At 35.7% G+C, this 12,093-nt stretch overlaps 1 protein-coding gene across 1 annotated transcript in view; it reads right to left on the bottom strand.

Moving 5' to 3' along the window:
- The window catches only part of LOC107718779 (FRAS1-related extracellular matrix protein 2-like), a 52,499-nt gene that overhangs the window by 6,955 nt on the left and 33,451 nt on the right, over positions 1–12,093 (bottom strand). Inside the window, exons 7-16 of the mRNA XM_016526006.1 lie at positions 7,545–7,694; positions 6,714–6,923; positions 6,335–6,532; positions 4,772–4,936; positions 4,372–4,554; positions 3,988–4,118; positions 3,737–3,895; positions 2,475–2,778; positions 2,155–2,286; positions 574–905 (exon numbers count right to left, since the gene is read on the bottom strand). Coding sequence (XP_016381492.1) covers positions 574–905; positions 2,155–2,286; positions 2,475–2,778; positions 3,737–3,895; positions 3,988–4,118; positions 4,372–4,554; positions 4,772–4,936; positions 6,335–6,532; positions 6,714–6,923; positions 7,545–7,694 — 1,964 coding nt within the window. The remainder of the gene's footprint in view (positions 1–573; positions 906–2,154; positions 2,287–2,474; positions 2,779–3,736; positions 3,896–3,987; positions 4,119–4,371; positions 4,555–4,771; positions 4,937–6,334; positions 6,533–6,713; positions 6,924–7,544; positions 7,695–12,093) is intronic.

The raw sequence follows: 12,093 nt of genomic DNA, 5'->3' as shown, positions 1-12,093 counted from the left end.
TTCAGTGTCACATGATCCTTCAGAAATCATTCTAATATGCTGATTTGCTGCTCAAGAAACATTTCTTATTATAATCAATGTTTAAAAAAGTTGTGCTGCTTAATATTTTTGTGGCAACTATGATATTTTTTCCCCCCAGGATTCTTTTGAAGAATCAAAAGAACAGCATTTATTAAAAATGAAAATCTTTTGTAACATTATAAATGCCTTTACGGTCACTTTCATTCATCCTTGTTGAATAATTAATATAATTTACAAAAAAAAAAATACTGACCCCCAAATTTGTGAACGACGTGAGGGAGAAAAAAAAATCCAATTTGGGCCACTTTTACGATGTGAACTCAACTTATTGGAGTTTTGCTATGATCTGGCTAAAACTATAGTGGTGTAAATGCGTCTACAGGAGTGAAGAGATGTGAAGAGGTAAATGAGGAATCAGAATATCTATTGTCTTCTCAAACCTAGGAATTCTTTTACGTGCGTTCCTTTAGCTCTAGGACAAGAACAGTTGCAATTTATGAACCACTAATCATTAGAATTCAGAGGATTCTAAAAGTGGTGACGACGTCTCACCTGCCCATCTGTTCCGATCGTTCCCCCGCAGTCTGTGAGCAGCTCAGACATGTCATAATAACTCACAAACTCCCACAGACAGGCCTCCAAGTTCAGGTTCTTGTAGAAGCGTAGAGTGCTCTGGCCTCTGAGGACGGGGCTGTATTGATACGGCAGAGTCTCTCCGATACTCTCTATATTCCGGGTGGCCTTGGTTAGAAAGCCATGTCGTGTGGACACCTCATTAAAGTTCAGCAGATTGGAGCACCTGTGGTTTCCCACGCGAGTGCCATCGGGGCTCAGAGTCAGCTCGAAATTGGACAGTGCACGAGTGGAGACCACAGGGAGCATGCCTGGACCACACCACACAGAAAATACATGACAATTAACAATCTAAAATCACTTTCATAATATTGCCTTGGTTAAGAAGAATATGTCATACTACTACTAATAAGCTATAGCACTGAAATATGAATATGAATCTGAAAAAGAAAAATCTGAATCTTATTTGGTTTAGAAGCGTTACCTGACAATATTTAAAGATATAGTTCATCCCGAAATGACAATTTTCTCATTATTTGCTCACTATGTTCCTGTATGTTATTTACTTTAAACACAAAAAGGAGATATTTTGAAGAATGTGCATGTTTCTCTTTTCTAACAACATATCAACAATCAACTAAAAATAAAATAAAAGTAATTAGTACAACTTTTATGCACTATTTTCCTTATGTTTTAAAACCATATACACAAACTTGAACACCATACTTAAATGTTAGTGCAAATGTGATTTGATAGCTACTGCACACAGGAAGATTTTCACTTAATTATGTCTTAAATGCTCATCTTTTCCTTACACAAATCTACCATATGGTTTTAGAAGATTAGGAATATAGTGTATGAGTTATATGGACTACTTTTATAGTGTTGTTTTTTGGACAATCTAAAAAAACAACACTATAAATGAACATTTTATAGCTTTCCATTCTTGGGCAATATTCAAAAGTGTATCTTGTTGTGTTCACAGAAGAAATAAAGTCATACAGGTTTGAAATAACATGAGGGTGAGTAAATGATGATAGAATATTCATTTTTATCTGGAATAATTGTTAAATTGTTCATTTTGCCTGCAGAAAAGGTAGTTATCTCAGGGTGTCACTGTATTGTAGGAAAGCTATGGAAAAGTACAGTTAAAAGCAAACAGCTTTTGATGAGTTAGGAAGGTAAAATTAATGCAACCATATTTAGTCAAATGGCCTAGATTTCTGGCATGAAACTAGAGACAATTTTCCCCCCAAATACTTTAAAATACTTTGCACCCTTTTATTATTTTCTTCCCAGACATCATTTTGATGGAAGACAAATGTGATTTTGATGGAAAATGTTGTTGGCAAATGTGTGACATGACACTTCATGTTTATGCATCATTCAGACTTTGATTTAGGCTTTTGAAGAGAGCTGTAATATTTAGTTTTGACAGCAGATGCATAAATCCAGCAAGAATGCCAGCTTTTCCCCCAAGGGATATGTGAGAGGGGTTTGTCTCAGAAGGGCTGAACTAAGCAAACAACCTGGCAACCAGAGGGGAAATAATTATCTCACCGTCTATGTGGGGCATGGTGACAGTAAGCTTGATGAGATTGGCATATTCAGGGTCTTCGGCACCTGTATAACGCAGTTTGGCAGAAAAGGGCTCAGCACCTACTGTGCCCAATTTACGTGGCTGGCACATCCCTGCCCAGGAACATCAAAGACATGAAACATTACTTGAAGCATATTACCACCTACTGACAGTCTAATTCCACTTTGCAAATGGCATATTATAACCAGCAGCTCAGGAAAAGCATAATGTCCTTTGGTGCCGCTATACAAAGCAAAGCATTTTTATATGATTCCACTTAATGTGATGCTTTCGGGCTCACCTTCCTCCATGCTAATAGACACAATGGGGCTGCTCAGCTCCAACCCCTCATCCCCATTAGAATTCACGGCACGGGCCGCGCACTGCACTCTAGAACCTGCTTGGACGTAAATGGAGTCTAGGGTGATCATCTTGGAGGAAGTAAAGAAGGTATCAAAGTCTGCCTCTCTCATGGGGCTGGTGACACCATCCGGACCACTGGGGGCGCTAATGAGCCATCGGTAACGAGTCAGTGTGTCGTTGATGCGTTCGCTAATGCAGATGGAGCCCGTTTTGTCATAGTCTGGATATTTGGGATTGCAGGCCTGGATAAATCAGAGAAATAAACAAGCACAAGAAAGAAAATCGGAAAATGAAAACACTACATTTTAAAATACAAAATACTATTTGATTAAAAAAATACAATTATTAGATAAAAAAAAAAAAAGAAATACAGCAAGGATGAATGCTGCTATTTTGAACTTGCATCAAGGTTTTCACAAAAATAAAAGATTTATAATAAGAAGTGTTTTTTGAGTACCAAATCAGCATGTTAATAAATCAGCACAATGATTTCTGAAGGATCATGTGACACTAAAGACTGGAGTAATGGATGCGGAAAATTCAGCTTTGCCATCACAGTAATAAATTACATTTTAAAGTATATTCAAATAGAAAACAGTTATTATGAAGTGTAATAATGTTTCAAAGTATTACTGTTTTTACTGTATTTTTGATCAATTGTTAAAGTTTTTTCAAAAACTTCTAAAAAAAACAACATCACCAAAAAATGTACCAAACCCAAACTTTTAAACCGTAGTGTACATATAATATAATATAATATAATATAGTAATATGGTAATCACTGAATACCATGGTACACATATGAGGGAACCACAGTTTTACCATCACTGTTCTGTGGTATCATCACCATACTTCCACACAACAAACTTCACACACAACAGACTTCTGTTTAATTATTTATCACAGGAAAGAACACGGAGGATTTGAAACATTAAACATTGTTTGTGTTTCTTGTGCTCTTTCTTAAGTCCTAATGGTGTAAAAAAAAGCACAATCAATGAAGCCTATATCACTACAATATATATAGCTTAAGATTTGAAAAATCATTATAATCTTTTTCATTCACTTGTACTTCAAGGACCTATTAAAAACCTGATAAAAATGACCACGCATTTAAAATGAATATATGAATGATGCTGGTCCCAAGTAAGTTGGGAAATGTTCTGAGGACCTTCTCGCTTTTTCTTCTGACAAACATACCGTGACGCAGATGACTGGGTATCCAGCGGGTGGGTGGGCATTTTCTTTGGTTCTTCTGACATCATCATAGTGAAGCAGTGACACAACATGAGGCAGTGAAGGGAACGTGACGTCAGCCATACTGTTGGCCTCCTTAATGTACACTATGGCTTTAGTCATCTGCCAATATAAGAGACATAGATTTTCAATTTACATGAACTATGTATTAAACTCCAGATACGAAGAACATACCACAACATACCATTTCTCACCTGGATTTCAGCAACCATATTCTCATCTGGTTTCAGATGGACAGTGAAGGACTCTCTCATCTCTCTTACACCATCAAACAAAACCTCCACTTCCACTACATGCTCGATCTCACCAGCTTTAAATTCAACATCTGCGCACACACACAGACACAAAATATATGATTACATCCACTAAAATAAAAAACACGCCTGACGTTTCTTCTCCTAAATACTTCCACACCTGATTGCATTTGTCATTTGCATCCTGAACTCTATATAACCTGGTGTAGACAGGAAGTGCATGCATGTGGAAGCAGCTTGGAGCCACCTGCCAATCTACAAAGGATAATTAGATGCGGCATATTCAAAATGCAAATGACCCGCTCTGGTCTCCAGAAGCCTCACCGAGGGAGATGGGATGGTAGTCTTCTCCAGATATGGCAGAGCCATCTTTCGTGTGCACCCTCACCAGGGACACTTTCGAAACGTCTCCTGTCCTGCGGATGGGGATCTTCACCAACGTCATCTGCCCCGACTCTTTTGGCTCACTAACACTGAACTTTGTCTCGGCAAACTTGATGATGGGCTCTGAGAGAGGAAGATGAAAAAGACAGATGAGAATTGAGAAGTTTTTGTTCATTAAAGGATTCTTAGCCAAAAGAGAATCTGTTTAGTCAGTTTACTGAAGTTTGACCCAAATTCTAGAAATCTGAACCTAAATGTCAGGTATTTATTTTAATATTCATCTAAAGTGTATTTCAAATGAGAACTGCTTTGATGAAAAATGTTTTTGCTTCTTCCTTACTGTCAGTGTTGTCCTTGATCTTGATAAGTGTTTCATTCTGGCTGCCTATGGATGCTCCGTATGGCGAGTCGCTCTTCGCACTCCCCAGAAGCAGCCTAAGTTCCTCCTCCTCCTCATGAATCGAATCATCCACCAGCTTCAGCACACATGGTTTTTCAGACTCACCTAGGGACCAAAACATGGAGACCAAAGTCTGAACGAAGAAAACACCTCAACTTTTTTTTTCACCGTTCAAAAAATTCATTAAAAAAGCTAAACTGACATCGCCTTACGATTAGGCAGTCATTATTAATTCAAGTTTAATTCACTCACCTATTTCTTAGTTTATTTGTTTCTTCAGTCATTCAATTCTTTGTTCATTAATTTGTATTTCTATTAGTTTATTTAGTTCTTTATTTGTTAATTTGTTTTTCATTCATGAATTATTTTGTACATTTATTTGTTCCTCTGTGTTCATTCTTTTATTCAGTTGCAGCTTCCCAAAAGAAAGATTCGACTCTGAACAGCCTAAACAAGTCGTCAGTAATTCGAATCCCACTTCTGTGACGGCTACACGTCACGGGTAATACATCTGCATAATTCTAGCCTATGTTCTACGTTGGCCAGCCACAAACAACTTGACCCGCCCTCAGACACTGTAGCTTGTTTGTGTGGTTAACATCATGTCGAGAAACGCCGTGTCCTATGCGGTGAAAGTAAATTCATTTTATTTTCACTTCCGAAAGATGAGGCTGCAAAAAATCTGTGGTTAAAATTCATCTTTTACACTGTACAGCAGTACAATCTCAATCTTTTTTGTGTTCCCGTCATTTTACTGATGATTGCTTCTCTAATCTCGGGGATTCACAAACGTTTGCTCTTGAAAGATGGCTCAGTACCCAGTTTACCTGGACCAGCTGGCTCCACTGAATCACAACCTGTAAGTGTGATAAATAATAGATGTTTATATTTTCTATTGAGCGTTCAAAATACGGAACTATGGAAATGGGTGTATCATTTCCGACACACGCTGTACGTGGTAGACCAATCACAACAGACTGGGCCATCTCACCAATCAGTGCAGAGTAGGCTCACACAAAGGATGGGTTTAGAGAGACTGAGGTGATATTAAATGTATATTTTGAGAAAACAAAATGCGACCTTGCATGCAGGTAAACCTATTGTAGGAGACTCCCAAAACAATATTAGGAACCTTAAAAATGACATAATAGGGGCACTTTAATTCATGTGTTCATTCATTCATTTGTTTATTAATTCACGCATTCCTTTATTTATTTGTTCGTTCATTTACGAAGTGGTTCATTATTTGTTTGTTCATTCATTCATTAACCTGTTCACTGCAGGTTTGTTTATTCAATCATTCATTAATTAATTTGTTCACTGTTAGTTTTGTTGTTCATTCATTTATTTGCTCATTGTTTATTTGTTCATTCAATTATATCATTTGTTTCTTCATTCATTTTGTTTGTTCAATTCATGCGTTCATTCATTCCTTTGTTCGTTCATTCATTTAGTTGTACTTCCCTCCATTCCACTTCACCTCTTACATAAAAGGCTATTTACCAGGCAAGAAAGTTACGATGGAAGTGTCAGTGTTGGGTCTCTCATCAAAGTCGGACACCACCTGTGCAGAGCCCTGCCGGGTGTAGCAACGTACAGTGGACTTGTGTCTGATGTCTCCGTTGCGGTGTACAATTGCAGTGATGTGACCTTCACTCTCCTCTGCAGTCATCACAGCCTGTTTAAACTGCACTTTTGGCACTGAAGAAAGAGAACAAACAAATCCAAATGCTCTAATATAACAGTCCTCCACATCAAGGACAAAAACTAGTGATAATTGGGTCATTCATTCTGTGGGTGACAGACAAGTCTATGAAACAGTATATACATGTGTATGTGTCGCAGTCACAATTTGTTAGAAAAAATGTTCAAAAATACTCACAGTCTGAAATGGAGTCATTGATAAAGATCGTGACTTTTGCTGGCTCTCCCAGAATTCCATTGGAGGGCATCCGGAGAATAAGCTCAAATCTCTCTGTCCCTTCCTGAACAGGCTGGCCTAGGTCATCCAGGATGGTGACCCAGACCGTCTGCATGCTCACGCCCGGTGCAAACTCCAAGTTTCTGCTGATTCCCACATAGTCCAACCCCGCTAGCAGATGAACACACAGAAAAAAGGCTCAGAGAGAGGTCAGACGATATTTAACGGCAGAAGCACAGGATCCTCACTTCCGATTAATCCTCTGTTCAGAGAGACTGCTGTTGTGAGGGATCGATGTACAGTATAGAGCTTACAGCTTAAGTTTGGGTTGACTGCACAGAGGACACGGATTAACATTTTTTTTTTTTATTTCAGCTTTGCTGAGAGCTCCAAGCTGCATTTTTGATGCCACACATCACTTGTTCAAGGACCTAGTCATAATATTCAATAATGCTAGCTGATAACTCTCACATTGATGAAATACCTTCGGCCGTTAGTTTGTTTGCAGAGAAAAAAAACAACAACTGGAGATACAGTACAGGACTTTAAAAGAAGATGACTTTTTTTTTTTTTTACAAATTTGTAGCATTTAAACTTTCCAAAACAAGTTGGGTTTCCTCAACCAAAAAAAAAATGAATTAAAATGAACTCTACATCTATGGCTTTTATATGTAAATGAACTCAGTTATTATTGGTTAACAACTTTGCATATTGTATAAAATGAGTAACAATGCTGGTTGAGGATGGGGAAAAAAGGATGGATTACTGGGAAAATCAAATGATATCACACACCTTCAGCAGAAACAGGGTCTGTTTTGCGGGACCTCACAGTGACCGTAGCTTTTTTAGAAAGATCTGTCCCTGTCCTCCACACATGTACTTCAACGTGTCCGTCGCTCTCATCGGCGTGACACTCCTGATTGCTGAAATAGAACACAGGAGCTGTGGGGGAAAATAAGCCGAAAAGGTAAACATAAACTTCCATGAGTAATGAGTTTCAATGAATTGGTTTTTCCATGACTGTTCCAGTCATTCATAATCACTGAATAAGAATTTTGAAAAAGCATTCAAATTTTAAAATTTGATGTTAAATTCTAGTTTATTTATGTTTAATGCTATAGTGTTTTCTTACATAATTTTTTTATCATATCTAAACATAACTTCTTTTGAAGGATATGAAAATATGTGAGCCTATAAAATCCAATTAAATATGTTCAAAAGTTTCACTGTTAATGTTCGCAGTTACACAAGTGTAATATCAAACCAATTTAAAAAGCATTTTAGAGCAGAATATGACAAGATAAGATACAGAATGTTAATGATTTTTCTATGACCTTTAAGATTTATTAATTTAAGTGATATTTTCAGATATATATTCCATAAGCACAGGAACCCTGTTGATTGCAATTAGTGAAATTGTAATACATGTGCCAATCCTCAAAATCAACCCTTCCTCCTTTTTTTGTTGTGGCATACAAGAACACTTTATTATTTACATTTAATTGTAACGGTGGAGAAAAACCCTTGAATAAATCATGTACTGAATAGTAAATCAACCTCCTCCCAAGTAATAAAAGCTGTATGACAGCTAAAACCAGCTCTGTTTCATAACCAGCAGCTTCACCATCTCAACACCACTGTTCAGTTTGCTGACGGAACAGTGGACGACGGTTTCCATGACAACAAACTGACACCTTGTATGGAAGTTTGTGTTTTTCTCACCCGCGGCGTCTAAGAGCAGAGGTCTTCAACAGCTGCCATCACACATTATCTACAGGAAGCTACTTACAAAGAAATGCCTGTAACCTCTCTGTTCAGAACACACTCCAAACATAAGTTCAGGTCACAAATTGCAGGGTTTAATATGAACAGATTTATCTTCATTCAGCATACAAGGAATGAATACCAATAAATACCAATAATACTTTACCCTGAACTAAGATTTTGTGGATGTTTCTGTATGTCTGTGAAAACTAACGGACCAAAACACATTTATTTTGGAACTATGGCCTATTAAAAATCATTTTCATAACTGAAACAAAGCCGAAATAAAATATAAATATTAAATGAAAACCTTAAATGAAAATTAGAAATGTTGACTTGGCAACTAAAATTACTGAAATAATAATAATAACTGAAATAAAAATTAATGCAAAACTATGGAAGCTTGTTTCCAATAAAAACAAAAAAGGTAATTGCGACTTTTTAACACACAATTCTGACTTGCGAGTTCTGACTTTTTTTTCTCAGAATTGCGTGATATAAACTTGCAATTGACTTTTTTCTCACAATTGCATGTTATAAAGTCAGAATTGTGATATAAACTCAAAATTCGGACTTTTTTCTCGGGATTGTGAGTTTATATCTCACGATTCTGACTTTGTTGACTTGGCAACTAAAATTACTGAAATAATAATAATAACTGAAATAAAAATTAATGCAAAACTATGGAAGCTTGTTTCCAATAAAAACAAAAAAGGTAATTGCGACTTTTTAACACACAATTCTGACTTGCGAGTTCTGACTTTGTTTTCTCAGAATTGCATGATATAAACTTGCAATTGACTTTTTTCTCAGAATTGCATGTTATAAAGTCAGAATTGTGATATAAACTCAAAATTCTGACTTTTTTCTCAGGATTGTGAGTTTATATCTCACGATTCTGACTTAATAACAAGCAACTGCAAGTAGTGTGAGATATAAACTCGCCATTGTAAGAAAATAGTCAGAAAATAGTCTTTTTTACTCTCTAAATTGGACTATCGTAACTTGCAATTGCGAGTTTAAATCTCACAATTCTGAGAAAAGTCAGAATTGCGAGAAAAAGTAAGAATTGCAAGATATAAACTCTATAAACAATTATGAGGAAAAAAGTCTGAATTGCAAGGAAAAAAGTCAGAATGGAGAGTTTATATCACGTAATTTAGAGATAAAACGTCATGATTACCTTATATATTTATTGGCGGAAACAGAACTAAACAGAAATATAAATAAAATTCTGTCCATCTAAACACAATTAAATTAAACTGACTAAAAATATAACTTAAAATGTCTATAAACAATTATGAGGAAAAAAGTCTGAATTGCAAGGAAAAAAGTCAGAATGGCGAGTTTATATCACGTAATTTAGAGATAAAACGTCATGATTACCTTATTTATTTATTGGCGGAAACAGAACTAAACAGAAATATAAATAAAATTCTGTCCATCTAAACACAATTATAAACAAAAATGACAAATGCACTAAAACTACAATTAAAGTGACTAAAAATATAACTTAAAATATCAAAATAATAGCTAAAATCTCAGGGCTTGAAAATTTAAAACACTGACATTAAGACATTTTCTTGTAATTGCCCATGAAAAAGGTGCTAAAGTATTGTGAGTGATTTCAAGGGTGTTGCTATTTGGTTGCTAAGGTATTCTGAGCGTTTGTTGCCATGCTGTCGCTAGATGAATTCTAACTGGCCCAGGTCTCTGAAGTTTTCTGGTCCCTGGATACAGCCTTTTTTTTAAATTTTTTTTTTTTAAGCACAAACATTGTAATAAAATTGTTTTAAAATGATTCAGTTGCTGAAAATGAGGGGAAGCATTAAAAAAAGAATTAGTGTGTTGAAATATTCACAGCTGCATGAGACGAAGGGTGAAGAATAAAATTGTTTTAAAATGATTCAGTTGCTGAAAATGAGGGGAAGCATTAAAAAAAGAATTAGTGTGTTGAAATATACACAGCTGCATGAGATGAAGGGTGAAGGTGAAAGTTAAAGCCCCTCAGGGTAAAATCTCAAGCTGTATTATATTTTGATACACAGGCGGAAGCTTCAAGCAAGCCTATTTCAGGACTTATCACAGCACACATGAACTGTGCTGAATCATCCGAGCGTTATCACACTCAGTAGGGCTAATGAGGGATGATTCATGCACAAAGCAGATGAATGAAGGCATCTGCACCACATAGAGCAAACTTGCACAGGATTCAATTTTATGAAGAAGATACAATTAGACAAAGCTCCAAATTATTAAGTCCATATGGATATAGGCACACGGGGAACATTCATATCCAGATGTCCAAACAAAGAATTGATTAGACGGACACATTATCACCTGCACTGTTAGATTCATATTCCAATTATCAAAAGTCGCTTGTGTTCATACAAAACATTCATTATTTTGGCAAATATTTGTAGCTATCTCCCCCGAGATGTCCTGTTCCAATCAAAATCTCAGCACGTCACGTCTATTTCCGGGAGCCTGTTCTCGGGCACGAGTCTGTCAGAGCTTTTTAAAGCTTCAGGTGACTGATAAAAAGTCTGTGTGTTCTCCGATTCTGGAAACTCATGTTTGAACTCGTCGGTAGCATGGAGTGCGGATGGGTTTATGCAGTTTTGACAGCTTTGTGAAACATCTTTCAGAAAACTAAGTTGGAAAAGGAGGTGGGAAGCATTGAGATTTGTGTGGTATTTAGTTGTATCTGTCAAAAACTGAAACTATTTTTACACTTCAAGGGAAAATAAGATTAGAAATTGCTGTTAACAGGGAACAGATTTTGAAAAGAGACATCAAAAAGGTGTTTTTGGCATGTAGAATTTTTCTGTGTGACATCCTTGCATATTAAGCATAGCTGAATTGTGGGGTTTGTAGCGAAACCAACACAAGGAAATCATGGGCTGCTTCTCATTATTGTGGTTAGATCAATAGATTCTGCTTCTAGAAATTAAACTAGAACATTTGTTGTGAGAAAATAATAGCCCTTATTTCTTCTAAATAACAGCTACTAAATAAAAGCATTTAGAAACTAGCCACAACTACCATGGCGATAAGTAAAAAAAATTAAAAATAACAATATAATTGGACTATTTTACCATAATTAATAAGTATAAACAGTGTATTTTTGTGTATTTATTTCTCTCTTGAAATATTTCTGTTTTTGCATGAAACCCCCTTTATAATTATTTAAAACCGTTTATTGTTTTTATCTAGAGAAATATTGCTTTATTAAATTATGTATATAAAACACACATTTTTAAAAGCTTTTGAAAGAAGTCTCTTATGCTCTCTATTTATTTGGTCAAAAATAGTAACAACAGTAACATTGTGAAATATTATTAAAATTTAAAAACTATTTTGAAATATTATTACAATTTAAAATAACTGCTTGCTTTTTTAATACATTTTAAAATGTAATTTAGTCTTGTGATGACAGTCTTCAGTGTCACATGATCCTTCAGAAATCATTCTAATATGCTGATTTGATGCTTAAAAACATTTCTTTTTATCATCACTGTTACTATCTATCTATCTATCTATCTATCTATCTATCTCATTTAAAATATTTTTATTT

This window comes from Sinocyclocheilus rhinocerous, unplaced genomic scaffold (genome assembly GCF_001515625.1).
Source record: "Sinocyclocheilus rhinocerous isolate Xijiao unplaced genomic scaffold, SAMN03320098_v1.1 scaffold1655, whole genome shotgun sequence".
NCBI classification, from domain to species: domain Eukaryota; kingdom Metazoa; phylum Chordata; class Actinopteri; order Cypriniformes; family Cyprinidae; genus Sinocyclocheilus; species Sinocyclocheilus rhinocerous.
The sequence above is the reverse complement of the archived record's forward strand: the minus strand, read 5'-3'. Positions and strand labels throughout refer to the sequence as shown.